The sequence below is a fragment of the Ricinus communis genome, chromosome 4 (genome assembly GCF_019578655.1).
Source record: "Ricinus communis isolate WT05 ecotype wild-type chromosome 4, ASM1957865v1, whole genome shotgun sequence".
Taxonomy (NCBI): Eukaryota; Viridiplantae; Streptophyta; class Magnoliopsida; order Malpighiales; family Euphorbiaceae; genus Ricinus; species Ricinus communis.
Genome location: NC_063259.1, coordinates 26,879,444 through 26,899,692, shown reverse-complemented (window position 1 = coordinate 26,899,692; position 20,249 = coordinate 26,879,444). Strand labels below are relative to the sequence as shown.

At 35.4% G+C, this 20,249-nt stretch overlaps 4 protein-coding genes across 4 annotated transcripts; all 4 read left to right on the top strand.

Annotated features, from left to right (window-relative positions):
• The first annotated feature begins 1,446 nt into the window (after positions 1–1,446).
• LOC8288973 (RING-H2 finger protein ATL43) lies at positions 1,447–3,092 on the top strand. The gene has a single exon (XM_002511320.4). It carries the CDS (start codon positions 1,447–1,449, stop codon positions 2,938–2,940), a length of 1,494 nt encoding a protein of 497 aa, XP_002511366.3. The 3' UTR covers positions 2,941–3,092.
• A 2,992-nt stretch (positions 3,093–6,084) lies between these two features.
• LOC8288974 lies at positions 6,085–9,804 on the top strand. Its single transcript, XM_002511321.4, has 5 exons — positions 6,085–6,369; positions 6,784–6,850; positions 7,700–7,833; positions 8,110–8,565; positions 9,075–9,804. Exons 2-5 carry the CDS (start codon positions 6,824–6,826, stop codon positions 9,487–9,489), a joined length of 1,032 nt encoding a protein of 343 aa, XP_002511367.2. The 5' UTR covers positions 6,085–6,369; positions 6,784–6,823; the 3' UTR covers positions 9,490–9,804.
• Positions 9,805–10,184: 380 nt separating this feature from the next.
• Positions 10,185–14,101, top strand: LOC8288975. Its single transcript, XM_002511322.4, has 5 exons — positions 10,185–10,688; positions 11,141–11,207; positions 11,495–11,890; positions 12,953–13,296; positions 13,422–14,101. Exons 1-5 carry the CDS (start codon positions 10,605–10,607, stop codon positions 13,632–13,634), a joined length of 1,104 nt encoding a protein of 367 aa, XP_002511368.1. The 5' UTR covers positions 10,185–10,604; the 3' UTR covers positions 13,635–14,101.
• Positions 14,102–16,052: 1,951 nt separating this feature from the next.
• LOC8288976 (LRR receptor-like serine/threonine-protein kinase GSO1) lies at positions 16,053–19,712 on the top strand. Its single transcript, XM_002511323.4, has one exon. The coding sequence runs from the start codon at positions 16,627–16,629 to the stop codon at positions 19,567–19,569; it is 2,943 nt and encodes a 980-aa protein (XP_002511369.3). The 5' UTR covers positions 16,053–16,626; the 3' UTR covers positions 19,570–19,712.
• Positions 19,713–20,249: the final 537 nt, after the last annotated feature.

The following is a 20,249-nucleotide window of genomic DNA, read 5'->3' as shown; positions in this document are numbered from 1 at the left end:
GGTGTGTAATTTTTTTTTTCTTTTGTTGTTTGGTCGGATAGAAAGGATGGGTAAATATCCTCAAGTCGCTATATCTACCCCAGTAAAAATCAACCCTTCAGATTTGGAAGGAGGGTGGGGTGGGGCTAGAGGTGCTTAATTTCCCCATTGGTAGTAGTAAAATTAAGAATGTAAAAGTTCTATAAGAAGAAATTAGTTCTTTCGCTTTCCCTTCAATTGACGCGAAAGAACACTGGGATTAGTAGCCATCACACTTAGCCTTTAGCGACGAAACTTCATAGGCCAGCTCAACCCAACCCTTTTGGATGACAAGTAGCTGTCTTAAGAATAAGAAATAAATGAATGAACTCAATCAACAGCTACCCGAAAGAAAGAAAAAAGAAAAAAGAGAAAGAAAAAAAAAAAGGAAAATCAATTCTCTCTAGCAAAAGTTGCAATGGGAAGACAAAACTATCTCTTAACTTGAATTATTATTATTATTATTATCATTATCAAAAAATTTAGTCAAATATGTATTTATGTCCACACACAAATTTTCGGACAAAAGAAAAAAAAGAAAAAGATTGCAGTTGGAAGTCGATCAGATCCTTCCAGATGTAAAAAGAATATACGAGTCGTTAAGATACTATAGATAGGTACGAAGGATCTCAGCAACACTATACGCACATATCACATCCTATTGAAAAGAAAAAAAGAAAGTGTTCTGAAATGCATATGAAACAAATTGCCACACTGCAGTCTCATTAACATTCATGATTTAGCTAACTATGTCTTCGAATGAAGGATTCCGTTATATATATATATATATATATATATATATATATATAAAATTGATGTGATTTTTATGTAAGCTTGATTTGAAGTGTAATCAGCAGCAGTGGGTGAGTGTAGATTAAACAATTAGTTCAAAAAAAAGAAAGAAATGAGAAACGTAAAGTGCAGAAGACACGAGGGCGGCATTGACAAAATTTGGAGGGAAATGAGGGGGCCATTCGCCTGTAAATAGTTGGTTATATGGGTGTTTTGGTTTTGGTCGATTGTGGGAAATGGCAAACATGCGTCACGTGTTTGGTCCCTGTCTCTGTGACTCTTACCCTTGATTCGCCCTTTTGAGGCTCAAATCTCTCCGGCCCCCAACTCTCTCTCTCTCTCTCCTCTCTCGCCTTAACTTCTTCACTTCCCTATCTACACCATTACTTTACTCGTCTATCATTTTTCCTTTTCCCCTTTCACAAACCAAAATGATAATAATAATTAATAAGAATAATAATCTCCATTATCAATTCGGTTAGAGACCTTTGTCTCTGTCTTGTTTGTGTCTTTTCTCTTGAGTCCATTCCCCCTTCAAGAATCATTCTCTTTAAAGATATATAAAGTCTTAAAATTTTTAAAATAAAACTTTTTTTTTTTTTTTTTAAATTAGCTTCACCACTTGATACACATAGCATGTACCTTTTCATGAGAAACAATAAAGCTTTCTTCTCCTTCTTCTTCTTCATCTTGTTATTTTCATTCTCTCTGTTTCAACCTCTATTTGCAGATGTTGATTCAAGAATAACACCTCCACCAGATGCTGCTGCAACACAACAACAAATGATTCGTACTACTTCGTTATCAAATCATCTAGCAGCACCACCGCCACTTCTCTTACCAAATTACATGAATTCTTCAGCACCGCCATTCAAACCCAGCATTGCTGTAATTGTAGGTGTTTTGACCACAATGTTTTCAATCACCTTACTGCTGCTTCTCTACGCTAAACATTGTAAACGTGCCCACATTTACAATAGTTTTAATAACGGAGGCGGAGGAACAGGAGGACAGACAGCAGAAGCAAGAAAGAACTCTGGCATTGATAGAGCTGTCATCGAGTCATTGCCTATATTCAGATTCAGCTCACTAAGAGGCCAAAAGGATGGCCTTGAATGTGCTGTTTGTTTAACAAGATTCGAGCCACCAGAAGTTCTCAGACTATTGCCAAAATGCAAACACGCCTTTCATGTCGAATGTGTCGATACTTGGCTCGACGCACACTCGACCTGTCCTCTTTGTCGTTACCGTGTGGACCCAGAAGATGTTCTCTTGATCGACCAAGACAAAGACCCTGCCACAACCACCAATATATCATTACCACCACCACAGCAACAATCGACCGAGATTCACGGAGGAGGTAGGAGAATTTCGGGGAGGCATTCGTCTGCTGGAGAGAAGGCAAGTGGTTTTGCTCTTTCGCAAATTGTCGTGCAGAGACCGAGTGCAACTGAACAAACGACGTGGTTCGCGAGGAGGTCTTTAGATAGTTTTAGCATGAAAAAGAATAAGAACAATCATATTACTAGGAATGAGTCGGTGGCCGTCGGATGCTTTGACCGCTACCAGTCGCACCAAAGAAAAGACGGACTTCTTCTCTTGACCAACAACAGTAATGGTGACGGTGACAGTGATGGTGATGATCATAGTCTTGAATCAAGGAGAACATCAACAGCAAGTGTAAATGCAGGTGCAGGTGCAGGTGTGGACAAGACAAGATTCGAGCACAGAATCATCGTCTCAGGAAATGCAAGCGACGAAAGATGGAGCGACGTACACCCGTCAGATCTATTATATCTACGGTCAGAAATGATATTAAGTGACAACCGTAGATTCTCAACGACCTCGGGATCACGGCCGTCAGTAGGGAGGCGGCAACATCATCAAAAGCAGCAGAATGCGGTGGTGAAAGGTCCGAGCAGTGATGGCAGAAGTGTAATAAATGGAAGAAGCGTGTCGGAAATCACGGGGTTGAACAGGTTTTTGGACAGAGAAAGCAATAACAGCCGTCACCATCGAGAACGACAGGCCGGGGTTGTATCGAGATGGTTGGCTTGGATTTCGTCTCAGTCACACCCTGCTGTACGATCCTTCCGTACTACTACGACTCCCTCTGACGCTGCCGTTTAGTACTTCTCTTTTCTAATTAGTTGGCCCTTTTTCTTGAAAAGAAATGCTAGCTTTATTACATTATTTCATTACTTCATAGCAGCTCACACCATCAATTTTAGGAACACGGCCCCTTTTTTTTATATATATAATATTTTTTTTATGTGGTTCCATTATATCTTTTCTAACTATTCGTTAGTTTTCAGTCTTTCTGAGGGTAGAAGGAAAAGGAACAGTCACATACGTATATTATGTATAGATATAGATACCGACAAACAGCACGTGGATCGAAGAGGAGGCACAGTAAACAGCTGTTATACGGTTTTGCTAAGGATTTGTTTTTTTTTTTTAAAAGAAAACTTCTTTGGCAGGGAAACAGGCTGCGGGTTATCTAATAGAAATGTTAATTGAGATTTTTAAATTTTGCAATTTAGTAAAATGTTTAATAATATTATTTGCTCTTGTCATTTTCTTGAATTATTTATTAAGACATTGATTCTGTCCATTCATGACAAGCTATGGGAAGTAGATAATTTGTTTTTCTTTTGTTTTTGTGTTAAACTTTTCACTCGATTCCAAGATCTTGTGTTCTGGTTATTCTATTTCTAATAACTATGTTACTTTGTGATAAGGAAAATAAAAGGAGTAAAATATGTACAAGATCCAGCACACGGCATGGAAATTAGTACCCTCCTGAACACCATCAATGAATGGCCTTTTTATAATGGAAATTCCAATTTCAATTTTCACAAAACAATAATAATAAAATAAGAAAGGGAGCCAATGGAGAAACATATCGCCTTCTCTGCAGGTTATCAGTGGTGCCAACAAGCCCTTGCCCTAGTAGTTAAGGCTAAGGCAGGCACCCACAGATCATGAGCTTAAATTCTAACTCTTTTAGACAAGTATTTTAATATAAAGTAATAATGAATTACTGGGCTAATATTTGGGTAATTCTATTGGGTTTGTTTTAAAGGTGGCAACTGGACAGTGCTTCAGGTTGGGGTCCAGTCCAATTATTAGGTTGTTGAATAAATCAATATTAGATCTTGATTTTATATTATTAAATACTACCAGCTTTCTTTTTCTTTGAATTTCTGATTCTTGAGGTTTTATTAGTGTCTTGAATTTCGAATCTTTGATTCATTATAATTGTTGAGACCAACTGGTTGTCATTGCTGCACTATTATATCTCTGCAGTGTTGAGGGAATCTAAATTATGTGTAAAGATATCTCTCGAGTAGTTGAAGATTCTCAAAAACATCAACCCAAATCTATTCCCACAGGGGGGATTGGAATGATTGCTCTCCTTTTCTTTTTCTTCTTTTCTTTCGTTTTATGGATGAAATAATGCCTTTTTCTTTCACTTATGTAACCACTAACCAGTTTTATCAGCTTTTTATTTTGTTCTTTTTGGGTCATGCCATGCCAAAACTCCAAAGCTTTTTCCCATGGTGGTTCAGTTCAGTAAAAAGATGATTGCTGGATAATGATCACGGCCCCAAAACTTTTATTTTCCATAGATACTTGAAAAATGCACTTATTCTCGTGCAACAGTCGCAAATTCTTAACCACATAAAAGAAATTCTGAATGTATACAAGCAATTAGATGTACTTGTATGGGATATAAATGTAGAGAAGTTTACAATGTAGTGTCCAAATGCCATGATTTTGAAATTTTTAGTTGGGTGTAATTAATGTTTATGAGATCATAATTAAGTTCGGTTTGATTTTCTGAACTATTCTTAATTACTACAACATTGGTTATTCTGTTTTTTTAACACTTTTCTGTTTCAATTTACGTGGAACTCATTGTATAGTCAGTATGCTGCACAATAAGAATTATATCATTCATAAAAATATTTGTTATAAAAATAAAAACTCATTTAATACAAAGATGAAACATTTATTTTACTTTCACCTTTTTAATATTTTATATTAATATTGTTTTATTTATTTATTTAATTAAAAATTGTTACTTCTTAGTTTCAATCTAGCAATATTTTATTTCATGATATGACTAACCAATTTGAATATTTGTGATGTAACCGGCCTTAACTAATTAACCTGTTTCAAAAACATTGGTGGATGATCCGATTTACCTAACCTCTAACCCTAAAGTTATGATTCAAAAATAAATTAATATTTTATTGAACGAATGAGATGATTAATGTAATGCATTAAACTTGGTGTTGTCATCCCATTGCTGTTAAAAAAAGATTTCACTAGACTAACGAATTTCTTATTTATCTTTTCTTTGCTTTATTGTTTTTTCTTTAAAGAACTTTGCTTTCTAGTTAAATTATGAATTTCACTTCTCTAATTTAATTAAAGATAATTAATGTAATTAGTTCTTATAAATATTTAATAAAAATTTTTTTAAATAAACTTAGTTTATCACGTCAAATATAGACTAAATCAATTAAATATTAACACGTGGCTTCATTTATTTTTTTATTTATTATGTGATGTTATTTATTAATTACTGTATTTCAATTGGTTGGTTATTTATTACTATTAACAACTTATAATTAAAATTCAACCAATGAAAATACAATAATGAATAAATAAAATCACACATATCACCATACAATTGTTTAGTCTATAAATGAAGTGATCAACTGAGTCTAATAGTAAAATTTTTCTTAATAAAATAATTACATTTTTAGCCTTGTGATGACCATCAACCCCTTTTTTATTTATTTATTGTGATTTATAAATAATTATTTGAGTTCGCTAATTTTAATAATATTTTTATATATAATTTTTTTTTTTTTTAGGATTAAAATGATAAATTCTTATGAATAGATGGTGGAAGAAGACATTTTCTTTTTCAACAGAGTACCATACAAAAACCATTGACTAATTGACATATAAATCATATTTTATTAATCTTCTATAGTTTTTGATCTTTGTCGAAAGATTTATCCAATCTTGTAGTAAATGTCACTTGGTCACCGAATGAAGTCTTTCACATTCTGTAGAAAAAGTATTTTTTGACCCCACAAATTAAATGGACTCAATTAGATCAGGCCCATTTCTTTTGGATAGGGGCCTTTTTCTCCAAAGCCAGTTTTTTCCTATAAAGGCACCATCTTTTTTTCTTAAAAAGAATTAAACTAAAAAAATTAAAAGACTTTTAATTTTAAATTTCTTTTCAATTGTGAAATTGTCGTCCGCTGTTGAAAAATAAAACCCAATTAATAATGCAAAAAGTTATGTTTTCAATAAACCCAAAATAATTCGCCAACCAAAAGAGTTTTCTTTCTCTTCCAATAATTTTCTTTTATTCTCTCTATATATTTCTGTTTCTATCCGTTTTGTTTATCTGAATTCAATTTTATAGATAACAGACACAACAAAGTTTTTTATCTTTTTCTTTATTTCTTGTTTGTAAGCATTATCTAAAGGGATTGTGCTTTTGGATAGCTCATGAATTCAAGTGCACAGGTTAGTGCCAAAAGTTTTATCTTTTCTTTTTTCTTATTTGTTAGCTTAGCAGCTTTAATTCTTCAATTTAACCTACAAAGTTTGTATCTTTGCTTGTGAAAGCTTTTTGTTAGGGTTTTTTACTTTATGGGTTTGTCTAATTACGATATTCTCTTGGTTTTTCAAAAAAGAGGAAGATTTTAGCTTAATTAAGCTGATATAGAGATTATATTTTGTGTTTTTGCCCTAATATTGCAAGTCAACTTGAGTGCTGTTACTATGTTGTTCTTGAATTTGAAGCTTATATGAAAAACAGACATAATTGGATTTTCTAGCTTCTTGTCAGGGTAAACTTGGTTTCTGTTTATTTTTGGGTCAAACCTCATGTTTTTGATTGTGTGCCTATCCTTATAATTTAGCTTTTTGTCAAACTAGGTCCTCTTGAGTAGATGAATAGGTGCTTAAAGTGCAGAAAATGGCGTTGGTGACCCATCAAATGCAGGTAATTAACAAAGTTTCCCGATTTGTTTATGTTTCTTGGTGTTGGTTGAAATGCAAATTCTAATAAAGGTTTGTCCTAAATGTAATTTTGTTTTAGTCAATCGTCTCAATTCAATGAAGCCCTATTTCCTTTGCAGCAAATTGTTCTATCATATGTCAATGTCATTGAGTCTGCATGTATAGGAACCTACTGGAAGTACAATAGAAATCATATTTTCATTTTTCCATGGGTGGCCATTAAAGAGTCTTTTGTGTTAATGCAGTCTCTTTTTGTTTTTCGGAGACCGCATACCTGTCCATAATTGGTTTATGGTAGTTGAATGAATCATTCACAAGTCCCCTTTGTTCTTTTAGAACAATACTTATTTGAATTGCATAAACTATGGTAAAACCTATACATCATTTATCTTTTCTTGCTGAGTCTCTGAAATTGGTGAAGTTGATGCCTCACTGACATACAAATTATACTGGTTTTACTTCAGGAGTTATCTATTTGTTAATTTCTGAGGAATATAATTTGACATATTTTTCTTCTAATCCGAGTTTGTCCAAGTATACTTGCGAGAAAATATCAGTGAGTCATTGATTGCTATTCATTACCAGGTAGCCAGTTTTAGGCTTTAAAATCTTTGCAAGTAGACCTATGTTTTATGTAATCGGCCACGTCCACCCATATTAACTTTATTTGGGCAGTTATGTTATTATGCAGACATTGATTCTCAAACTCATGGGTTTAGCACTACATTTCATTACTACAGTGTTGGATTCTCAAGTAGTAGAAGATAATTTCACAATTTTGTAGCTTCACATATCAAGTATCTGAATGGAGATTTTGCTTTCGTCTATACAGGGTTCTTATACAACATTTCCATTGAGGCCATTCTCATGGACCAAAGGGTTCAAATTGAAGCAACATGTATCTACGCTCCACATGTTTGGAAGAATAGATAGGCGTATCTCAGTTAAGCGTAATCTCCGTTTAAGGTAAGGATGCTTGATAAATCATTTGGTTTGTAATCAGTTATTTGTTTTTCGCCTATCCATATGGCTTAGGTTTAGGATTATTGGGGATAATCCGGTCTAAGAATTATATACATGATGTCAAGGAGCTTTTCTGATGTATGAAGTATTATCTTTTCCCTTATCTAATGCTATTTTATCATGGAAACTCTGCTATTGGTATATGCATTTCCTTTAAATCCATTCTCTCTTCATCTTATGAGTGATAAACACACTAATTAAGTTAAATTATTTCAACAGTGTAGGGGCTTGTGTTCATGGACCCAGAACAAAATTTTTTAAAATTTCAGCCTTTAAAGGTACTGCACAAAATGATGAATCACGAAACAGGGCAAATGGGTCTAAAATTTCCCATAAATCTGTTAAGCTTTCTTATGCACAAAAGGAAAGTGGGGAGACCATAATGGAGTCCCCAAAGGTACACAGTGTTCCAGTTTCCTATACCTCTGAAGCAAACGAGGGATTTAATGGATCTCCTGCTATTCATAAATTATTCAAGAAATGGTTGAACATGCTGCGCACACAGTCGCCAAATCAAGTAGCAGATGAAATTTTGGGGGAAGGAATTCCTTCAAGTGAAGGATCAGAACAAACTCAGACTGCTGCTCAAACAAAGGAAAGTGGCGAGATTCTAAAGACAGTTTGGTCTCACTTTCTGGGACTGGATACAACAATAAAGATACCCTTAATGGTTTTGTAAGTGCATTTCGCTCTGCTATGCCTATATCTCTCTGTATTTCTTGCAATAAACTAAAAGACTTAGGTGAAAATTAGTGCAAGCATGTCATGACTTATTATCCAATCTCATTGATCTATAAGGCAATGGTATTCGTTCCCTCATGGCGCAAAAGAGAAAAGAAAGAAGAGAGAGAGTTGGCAATTGGTTGGAATCATCACTGGTACTAAGGAAAAGAATGACTTCAAAAAGGGCTTTAGAGATAAAGGGTTTATAACTCTGCCAAATCTTCTACTATAAGTCGTTAAGTTGTGTAACTAGTAGAACTGGCAGTGTATTTTGATCATCAACTGAGCTTCATGGCTTGCACTGCTATGTGTGCAAGCTTATTACTATTAATAATATTAATGTTATTCCATCATTATTCTTCTAAATGATTTACTTATTTTAGTTGACACGGAACAGCTCTTGACCTGTTATTTATTACACAAAATTTTCACTGCTTCTAATTGCTTTGTTGTATTTACAGCATCCCTTTGTACCTGGCAGTCAATGTGGTTTATGGGGTCGAAGTGTCAAAAGAGTTGACTCCTCTGTGGATTTTGGGGCCACTGATTGTTGCACTCTACATCAAGATGCTCCGCGTATTGTGGGCACTTTATGTCTTCAGCTTTAGGCAGACGGTCAAACTGGTAAAGAACTTACCTACGTACTATTTAGTGGCCTCTAGCTACATAACTCGGGGGAGGCTCAAGGAAGATGTACATGCTCGTGTAGTCCAACCAGTGATAAACATTAAGAACTTAGACTATAAAGAGTTATCAAGGAAAAAGTTGAAGGAATTTGAAGAATGGCTCTTGGACAAGTACTTCGATTATGTGGAGTCCATATGGCCCTACTATTGCAGGACGATCAGATTTTTAAAGAGGGCTAATCTGATTTAAATTGGTGACATTAAAATTATAGGTGAAGCCAAAGTGTTGAAGTTAGGTTACTTTGGAAAACGTTTCAGGAGGTTGAGATTTTTGAAATAGAGCTGGCAAACCCCATTTTAGAATTGGGGGTCTTCTCATGTATTCAGGCAAGTCAAGGATCACGACAGAAATCAGATTTTTCAGATTCTGTAATTTTGTAGGGCATTCCTGCACAAGATTCCTATCATCTTGTTTCTTTTTGTATCATGTTCTTTGAGGTTCCATAAAGCCATGGAAGTGTTTCAACTCTTATTTGAGTTATTAATGGGCATTTGTATTTTGACACGTTTGGTCGACCTAATATATATATATATATATATAGACATGCACGCCAAGATTCTCTGAACTGTCTTTCACGAGTAAACTTGTTTTTTTTGTTTATTGATGTTGAACACGAAATCCTGATCTAACAAAAAAGCAGATTGGTTGTGTTCTTTACATATGGTTTGTCTTAAACCTCCACTTCTGGATAAAGTGGAGGTCATTTCCATGTGGGATTCTTCCAAGTAATAGAGAACAACTGGGCTAACATACAGTTGAACATTCTTGTAGTACAGAACTATGTTTTCATGCAAAAGGCGTTTTAATATCTCACTCCCTTCGCATGTTTCAACAGCGATACATCTTAGTACGCATCATATTCCTCAAATTATATGTCCCTCACTCGAAAGAGCTAGTGAACAGAAGAAAGGAATTTGCAGTTTTAGAAAGAAAGTAAAAATCACATCTGCAAGCCATTGGTTAAGAGTGAAAGGCCCATATTAATGGGTATTCACCTGGTTTAAGCCCAAATAATACAAACAAATGAAAGCCGCTCTCTCTCTGATTCTCCTTGCATAGTACTCCTTCAGCAACTCCAAAAGCAAAACCCGACACCTCAAAATCTCCGAACTCCTCAAATTTCCCACCTTTTCATCTGTTCTTCTGCGAAATTCTCATTTGGGTATTTATAAATTCTTTTCAATTCAAATGGGTTTGCTTTAAAATCAGTCAATATGCACTGGCTAAGTCTGAAGTAGACTCTGCTGTTAAAGTTAATACCTTTGGTTAGAAATATAGAGAACCAGCTAGACAGGTGAATTTATATGGCTACTAAACTCAGTCTCTCTTCAGTTTCGTGTGTGGCCACATCACTTTCTTCACCTCGTAAGCCAAAAAGAAGCTCCCAGGTATTCTAGACATTTTTTTTTTTGGGGGGGCTAAAAGGCTTTACTTTTGGCTAGCTGGTGAATTTGTATTTAGTTTATGCATTAGCTGCTTTTGTGACTGGCGATATCCAATTAATTTGGATGAAAAAATAGGATAATACATTTAGCTTACGTAGTGCATTTCAAATGGATTAGCACAAGAATAAGTATTATGATGTCTTTAGATGATAAGAACTCTCGCGTCTGTAATTACCAATGTAAGAGAACTATTAGCTGCACAAAACTTGTGTAGTGCAGCCCATTGGATGATTGTGGCTCAATAAGGTACCTTTACTTGACAAAGGAATTGACTTCACTCTTCGTGCTCATTCACTCTAGAATTATCTTAGAATGTCATCTTCTAGATAATATTTCTGGAAATTTTCTAACATTTGTTACTCCTTTTCTTTTCTTTGTTTTCTTAAAATTTTCAGCTGAGCTTGTCCGAAAGACCGTATGTCGAACTGCATTATGATGCTCAGAAGCTTAGAAATGCTAAAGGTAAGTTTTGGGATTGGTTGATTAGTTATCAAATCTCTGAATTCCTGATCTAAGTTATAATTTAGCACTATGTATAAAGTGCATTCAAAGGATTTTGCTGTTACTACTAATTGTAATAGTTTTGGAGCCTCTAGACTGTAGTTGACCATATTGGCTTATGCTGTCAAGGTATTAGGAGTAATACTCTCTTTGCTACTCTATATATCTAAGAGGCCAAGACTTATAAACTTTGGTAACATGATTGCTTTGAAAAGTTTCTAATATTATTATTCTGCTATCATGAGTAGTCAACTCGTGCTACTTCATAGGCGGCCTGCTAAAACTGAACAGAAACCCCACAAGACAATATGTTTCCCATGCGGCATCTCAAGATCAGGCACAGGATAGTGAGCTTCAATCAGATGAATTGGAACCAGAAGATCATAATTCTACTGCTGAAAATCTGGCTCCTACAAGCAGTTTCTTTAATCATTTACAGGGAACTGATGGAAAACCAGGTTTAGTTTCATTTTATAATCGCCCTTATAAAATGGAGGATGATGTCAGCAAAACTAATGTGCAAAAGAACCAGAGCAGCCTATTATGGTTTGCAGGTCCTTCTGTCCTTGTAGCCTCATTCATTTTCCCCTCACTTTATCTTCGGAGAATACTCTCCACAGTTTTTGAGGACTCTTTGCTGACAGGTGACTGACTTTCTTTGGATCTCTCTCCCTCCCTCTCTCTATCTTCTCTGATTCTAATTTCTTTTGACGAGGTTCGGAATTTACAATAGAGAGTTCTAAACAAGTGTGTGAATAGAATGAATGATGCATGAATAGAAGAAATGATACATAACAACATTGTTTGGCAGAAGGGCTTGACTGGTTGGTTTACTAATTTTAGTTGTTGTACTTCACCTAGTTGAATGACATTTAAATGATTTTGGATACAAATCCTTCATGCTATACAATTTATGGTTTTAAATGAGGACAAATATAAAAAGTTTGATGAATTTTCTTGAGCATGCTGCAAAGGTTAGTTATAAAAATTGCTAGTGAAAGTTGATGATACTCTTAAGCAATATCTTTGTTGAGTGGAACTAGGATATTTCCGGCTTTAATCTTACTATTGTTGAGTGTTCAAGTATAGGTTTTTGGATTTGAAGGATAATTTGTTAAAGTTGAAGGCTTCAAAGATAATAAGCAGCATTATGGTGATTGAACATGTAGAAACGGACACTTTTTAACAAGAACATGGATGAAGGTTGAAACTATTCTTCATGCACTAGGGAACCTGACTAGCCTGGCCCTATCTAGACCCGCAAACAAACTGGTCTGGAATGGAAATGCATTTTCCTTACAGCCTGGCCAGGCTTGCATGACGATTGGATAACCTATCTTTTATATGCATACTTTGTTTAGCTAACTTGACTGAAGTTTAATTAGAGGGTTAGGCCTGAATTTCCCCAGCTCAGGCATGGGAATCCTGGTCTGACCTATCATTTTGATTGAAGGTTAATTTGTAGTTTTAAGAACTGACACTAGTTTCTTACAACATAGAGTGGAAGAGGAACCATGGTCATAGACAGCATAGTGTCTTGGAGGTTTTTGGAATTGTTGGCTCTAATATATAGTTAAAATTGTTCCTCATGTATCAGAACTTTATGTTCTTGTGCTGGTCCAGCAAACTTTTTGCTTCTGTTCTGCTTTTATTGCAGGATAATTGTATTTCCTTCTGTTAACCGTCTTTTGTTCCCCTATTTGCAGATTTCCTCATTTTGTTCTTTACGGAAGCTCTTTTCTACAGCGGTGTTGCGGTGTTTCTGTTGCTAATAGACCAATTAAGGAGGCCCATGGAAGCAGAGTCTGCTGCAAATGGTGGCACAAACCTGGCTCCCCAGTTGGGACAGCGAATTTCTTCTGTTGCTGCCCTTGTACTAAGTCTTATAATTCCATTGGTGACAATGGGCTTCGTATGGCCTTGGACTGGCCCTGCAGCTTCTGCTACCCTTGCTCCATACCTTGTGGGTATTGTTGTACAATTTGCATTTGAGCAGTATGCAAAATATCGAAAATCACCTGCATGGCCTATCATTCCAATAATCTTCCAAGTATGGGTTCGAGGACTGTTTAAACTTATTTCTGACCAATTATTTCTTGGAGTTCCGATTTTGGTTTTAACTGTATTATTTAACATAATTTTGCCTCTAAATATGAGATCCTCTGTGATTAACAGGTATATAGATTGCACCAACTGAATAGAGCAGCGCAACTGGTCACAGCCCTGTCATTCACAGTGAAAGGAGCTGAAATGACCTCTCACAACTTAGAGATAAGCAGTTCCCTGGGTACACTTCTGAATGTCCTCCAATTCCTTGGTGTAATCTGCATTTGGTCACTGTCCAGCTTCCTCATGAAGTTTTTCCCATCTGCTGCCAGCACTGCATAGTAATGCATTATATTAGTTTAAGTTCGATAAAGTTCACATCAATCGTTGTAGAGTTCGCTCTTGATTCTGGTAATATAAATGTTAAAGGTCTGAATCCTAAAAGATATGCTTCTGCTTAGTGGGGAATATGAAACCAAGCGACATCAAGAACTTGTACGAGGCATGTCAAAAGGTTCTGGCTGGATTAATGAAGATGCTAAATGTAGGATAACATTATTCAGCTATGCAATTTAAGCTATTCTACATTCAGAATGCTAGACAGCTTTTAGTTTCTGTCATCAGCCATAGTTTACCTGTATATTGATACTTTTTCTTTCAAAGATAGTTTATATTTCTGAAACTTATTTCAGAATTCATCTAGGCTGGTTAAGATGTAGGTGGATTACTAAGATTAAGGATCTGTGCTCCTCATATGTTAACTGAACAAAATTACTGAAATTTCTTAACATAGAAGATATTTTTTACCATTTCTTTTGTGCTTTCGCTAAGAATCTTAGCTTGTGCTGAAGGTTTTGGATTAAATCCACAACCTTATTTTGCAAAGGTTGCCTAGCATGTTATTATCCTCACCAACCTTGTCATAGGTTTTCTAGCTGTTGATTCTTTAAACTGTCTAGTTTCCAGCTAATTATGGTTCTGTACTTGAGATATGACTTCCGTTTGCCATTCATTATGTCTTTGCGTAGCTGGTTATTACTTTCCAATTACTCAAGTTGTTGACCTGCCAATGCCATAAAAAAGAACATTACTTATTAGTATTTAGTTTGACAGCTTCATGTTTTAACCAAGGCAAAAGCCAGCAACAGAAGATTCAGATATTATATGGAGTCTGCTTTTGTGTTCTTAAAGATCACTAGCTTACCCTGGCTTTTATTTAGAGCTGATTCAGCACATCCACCATAAATGGCTATTTTATTTACTTGGGCCATTGAAATTGTTTTTCCAAGTAATTTTCCTTTCGATGGAAGCTTCGATAATTGCTGAGAATGTATGGGATATTCGGAGACCTGCCTTTTTTTCCATATAAAAAAACTATGCTGTTGCTGTATTATCATCTTCATTCCATTCTTCAATAATGTTAACCTCTCCTTTGGCTGTATCCCGTGTTCCCCTCAATTTGTCTCACAATTATGTGATATGTTAAAACACAACTGCCCCTATATTTCATGGAAAACCTTCTTATTCTTTCTAGCAAGACATTAGTTTAGAAAAATTCTATGATTAGGTAAGGTTTGGAAAGTTCTCTTGCAAGGATATATCTGTTTACCGTGCAAGTTTGATTTGTTTTGTATAATTGGAGGTTAATCTATTTGTTCTGTCTTAGAAAACGTCTTTCTGGTGTGACTTTTCTTCTTGTTGGTGGAAAATTAAATTTAATTGCGTATGGTGCAAAGTCCAGACATATCTTGAGCAAGTAGATATTGCATCCTATGAGAATGTTTTCGACTTGATATCTAATTTATTGTATGTGTAGAGAGATAGAAAGGTGGAAGGCAAAAGGTAAATATGTCACACTTGGCCATTACTTGCTTCTTCCCAAAAGCAAAAGGCAAGTGTTTAAGCACTTGGCTAGCAAAATGGTCCATGTGGATAAGTACTTTGTTTCCATGCCTAGAAAATTTTGATGGGACAGATCCTGTTGGGATTTCAGTGATATTCTGGTTGTCTCTCCTTAGATCTTGAGGAGCTAAACAAAGTTGAAAGATGGAAAATCAAAACTGAAAGCTATGCAAAAAATTTCCTGACAAATGTGAAGTATTGCACTTTCTTGTCCTTATATGTTTGGGTTTTTTTTAAGAAGAATCCTTTTTGTGGGGGAAATTCTCTTCATCTTTTATTATAATAAGGTTTAAATGGACCCATGAAGGAGTTATTGAACATGGTCCTGGTTCTTTTCTAGGTTTGAATATCACTTAAAACCTTGTTTCTACTGTAAACTTGACCGTGGTGGTTTAGCTCTTCTGTTTTCTTCTGGTATTCAATTGGGTATTAGGTGATTTTAGGTAAAGGAAGAATAGGTTTAATATTTGGAATCGTTTGTACACACAATTCAACGAAGGACATAATTTAGCACCGAAAATCTGGAATATTTTTTGGATTCATTGCACTTATTCACCCACCCCCCACACATGAGCATAGGAAAAAGTTGAGAATATGAACACTACTTTAGGATTGCATTTCAGGAAAACCATCATGAACTCAAGTTCAAATTATTACTGCTAAATTAGCCTCCCATAAGGAGTTTAGATTTTTCATCTATGACTTATATGGAACCTAATTAATCATACAAGTGACTTATTACTAATCCTGAAATTATTTGTTTTCAAGTATAATAGCTGTATCTCTTATAAAGTCAAAGTTGTATATAATCTTTTGGAATAATTCTTATGTATTCTTGCAAAATGACATGGAAACCATAAAATGACTAGAGATACCCCACTATTTTTTTGTAGGCGCTAGTGGATTTCTCCCCAAAACATTGTGTTCTCCATACAGAAAATACCTATCAGTATCACTCTTATCTTATCTGCACTCATTTCCCCATTTCACAAGCTACTATTCATGGTACTACTCACCCTTTCATGATTGACTTGAGTGGAAAATAAGAGAGAAGAAACAAAAAATGTAGCATTTTATCAAGAGCTAAGAAAGTGTGAAAATTTAAAATTCCATGCTTTCGTCAAAAAGCTTAACTACCGTTAAAAGCATTATTGGTAACTTTGAATGATTAGGCATGCCTTCTTGAAGTGCAGCACTATATAAACTTCAAAGCTTTCATCATCTCAGAAGTTTAAACCCTTTTGAGTATCTTTCATCCAAATTCCCTCCTCTAATTCCTCATTCTATCTTTCTGATTCTTTCCTTGTCTAATTTGATTCTATTCAACTTGAGCTTCTCTTCTCTTCCTTGTTTTTGCTCTTGTCTTTCAATATGGACCTGAGCAACAGAAACTGATCTGTCAAAAGCAGTATATGATATTCTCATCTTTGTGATGCAGCTTGAAATGGGTAGCATTCAAATGTCTCATTTGATGCTGTTTTTGGCAATAGTTTTTCCTGTTCTTGGTGTTTCTGCTGTTATTGGTGGAGACAATTCAACAGACTTATATTGGCTTCTGAGAATCAAATCAGAACTGGTTGATCCTTTAGGAGTTCTTGAAAGCTGGTCTTCCGGAGCTCGTGTGTGTACCTGGAATAGAGTTACATGTTCACTCGATCAAACTCACGTTGTGGGATTGAATCTATCTAGCTCAGGACTTTCAGGCTCCATTTCACATGAGCTTTCGCATCTTTCTTCACTTGTAACACTTGACTTATCTTCAAATTTCCTCACTGGTTTGATTCCTCCAGAGCTTGGAAAGCTTCATAATTTGAGGATACTGCTTCTGTATTCAAATTATATATCTGGTAGGATCCCCGAAGACTTGTACTCTTTGAAGAAATTGCAAGTTCTAAGACTGGGAGATAACATGTTATTTGGTGAAATTACACCAAGTATTGGCAACTTGACTGAGTTGAGAGTTTTGGCAGTTGCTTTTTGCCAATTTAATGGACGCATTCCAGTTCAGATTGGTAACTTGAAGCATCTGTTGTCTCTTGACTTGCAGAAGAATAGCCTCACAGGCCTCGTACCAGAAGAGATTCATGGCTGCGAAGAGCTTCAATATTTTTCTGCATCAAACAACAGGCTTGAAGGAGATATCCCTGCTTCAATAGGGAAGCTTAGAGCACTGCAAATACTGAATTTGGCCAATAACAGCCTTTCTGGTTCGATTCCTGTTGAGTTAGGTCAGCTCTCCAGCTTGAAGTACTTAAATTTGCTCGGAAATAAATTGAGTGGCCAGATTCCCCTGGAGCTTAATCAATTGGTTCAACTTGAAAAGCTGGACTTGTCAGTAAATAATCTCTCAGGACCAATCAGCCTTTTTAATACCCAACTAAAGAATCTTGAAACTTTGGTTCTGTCTTACAATGAGTTCACAGGCAGCATTCCAAGCAACTTCTGTTTCAGAAATTCAAATTTGCAGCAACTTTTCCTCAATCAAAACAATATGTCAGGCAAGTTCCCTTTAGGGCTGTTAAACTGCTCCTCTCTCCAACAACTAGACCTCTCCGATAACAACTTTGAAGGAAAGCTGCCATCAGGCATTGACAAACTAGAGAATCTCACAGATCTTAAGCTTAACAATAACAGTTTTCGCGGAAAGTTACCTCCTGAAATTGGCAATATGAGTAACTTGGTCACTCTTTACCTGTTTGACAATATTATCATGGGGAAACTTCCACCAGAAATCGGCAAGTTGCAGAGGTTAAGTACTATCTATCTCTATGATAACCAGTTTTCTGGAGCAATACCAAGAGAGTTAACAAATTGCACAAGCTTAACAGAAGTTGATTTCTTTGGAAACCATTTCACTGGGTCAATTCCACCAACTATTGGGAAGCTTAAGAATCTGATTATCCTTCAATTGAGGCAGAATGATTTGTCAGGTCCAATCCCGCCAAGTTTGGGCTATTGCAGAAGACTTCAGATAATTGCCTTGGCAGATAACAAGTTCTCTGGTACATTGCCACCAACATTCAGATTCCTCTCAGAATTGTATAAAGTTACTCTTTACAATAACTCCTTTGAAGGTCCTCTTCCTCCATCTCTCTCCCTTCTTAAAAACCTGCAAATTATCAATTTTTCACACAATAGGTTTAGTGGAAGCATTTCTCCTCTCTTGGGTTCAAATTCTCTGACTGCCTTAGACTTAACCAACAATAGTTTCTCTGGCCCCATTCCTGCAAGACTAGCCATGTCAAGAAATTTAAGCCGTCTCCGCCTTGCATATAATCATCTTACTGGCAATATTTCTAGTGAGTTTGGTAAACTGACCGAGCTCAGATTTCTCGATTTATCATTCAACAATCTCACGGGAGATGTGGTACCTCAACTTTCAAATTGTAGGAAACTTGAACATTTCCTTCTTGGTAATAACCAATTGACAGGCATTATGCCCTCTTGGTTAGGGAGCCTAGAAGAACTTGGGGAGCTAGATTTCTCATCCAATAACTTCCATGGAGAGATACCTGCACAGCTTGGAAACTGCTCAAAATTACTAAAGCTTTCTCTTCATAGCAACAATCTCTCAGGAAGGATTCCTGAGGAGATAGGAAATCTCACTTCTCTCAACGTCTTAAATCTGCAAGGAAACAATCTTTCCGGCTCGATTCCTGGGACAATTCAGGAGTGCAGAAAGCTCTTTGAACTCAGGCTTTCTGAGAACTTCTTGACAGGTTCTATACCGCCTGAGGTGGGAAGGCTGACTGAGTTACAAGTGATCTTGGATCTCAGTAAGAATTCTCTTTCTGGTGAAATTCCATCTTCTCTTGGAAATCTAATGAAACTGGAAAGGTTAAACTTGTCTTTCAATCACTTTCGAGGAGAAATACCTTTTTCACTAGCAAAGCTGACAAGCCTCCACATGCTAAACCTGTCAAATAATGATCTGCAAGGCCAGCTTCCTTCAACCTTTTCCGGATTCCCACTTAGTTCTTTCGTGGGTAATGGCAAGCTATGTGGCCCACCATTAGAATCATGCTCGGAATCAAGGGGTCAAGAAAGAAAGAGCCTTTCCAGTACTGCTGTTGTGGGTATTATAGTGGCCATTGTCTTTACTTCCACATTAATTTGCTTAGTGATGCTTTACATGATGGTAAGAATCTGGTGCAACTGGAGAAGAAGAGTGTCGATATCGAGCTTGGATAATGGTGGTGGAATTGAACAAAGAAGAGAGGAAGAGAAATGGGTATACAAAGAAGAGAAGAGAAGGAATGGTGAATATTGGAAAGTAAATTCCATGGCAATGGTTACTTCACAAGACAAGGAAATTTCAAGAACTTGCATTTTCCATCTCAAAGATACAGAATCAGTAAGAAATACAATGGCTTAAGGAGATAATCTTCTTTCCCACTTTAAAGGCGTTTTAGTTTGTACAATTCTTTCTTTCTTTCTTTTCTTGTTTCTTTCTTTCTGTAGATGTTGCTCTGCTCTAAGGCTTCATACTGCAATATAGACTGTTAAATTTTTTAGTTAGACTTGGTCATTAGTGACATTTTCTAATATTTGTATTGATTGGTTTTAGAATTAGATAACTAATAATAATAAATAAATTAACCAATGCAACAGTAGATAGAATGATTCTATTTAAAATTCTTTTGCAATATCACATGCAAAAATGTTATTCAATCTTTCCTTAAAGAGTCAAAGGTACACACTGTATTCATGGGCTCAAAATTTATTTGAAAGGGTGTAAGAGTATTTAAGCTTCATTCACATTATTATTTAATTACTTTTCAATCACGTATAGATATATTTATATTTATATTTTATTAAATATTTCTCATAAAATTTCTGTTAGCCATATTAATTATTGATTTATTATTAAATAAATTAATCATTTACTCATGCGTTGGACGATCGCTATTATTATTTTAATTATTAAATTTATTTACTAAATGTAATTTAATAAAAAATTTAAAATTTAATATTAATTCATAAAATTTTAAAGAATAATTATAATTTAACTATTTTTAAATATATTTAATTTTTTAAATTATAAAATTTTATAAA

Coding starts and splice junctions, on each gene's coding strand:
- LOC8288975 (XM_002511322.4), top strand. CDS start 10,605: ATGGCTACTAAACTCAGTCTCTCTTCAGTTTCGTGTGTGGCCACATCA. Junction 10,689..11,140: donor AGCCAAAAAGAAGCTCCCAG/GTATTCTAGACA, acceptor TAAAATTTTCAG/CTGAGCTTGTCCGAAAGACC. Junction 13,297..13,421: donor TCATTCCAATAATCTTCCAA/GTATGGGTTCGA, acceptor TGTGATTAACAG/GTATATAGATTGCACCAACT.
- LOC8288973 (XM_002511320.4), top strand. CDS start 1,447: ATGTACCTTTTCATGAGAAACAATAAAGCTTTCTTCTCCTTCTTCTTC.
- LOC8288974 (XM_002511321.4), top strand. CDS start 6,824: ATGGCGTTGGTGACCCATCAAATGCAG. Junction 6,851..7,699: donor TGGTGACCCATCAAATGCAG/GTAATTAACAAA, acceptor TCGTCTATACAG/GGTTCTTATACAACATTTCC. Junction 8,566..9,074: donor AAGATACCCTTAATGGTTTT/GTAAGTGCATTT, acceptor TTGTATTTACAG/CATCCCTTTGTACCTGGCAG.
- LOC8288976 (XM_002511323.4), top strand. CDS start 16,627: ATGCAGCTTGAAATGGGTAGCATTCAAATGTCTCATTTGATGCTGTTT.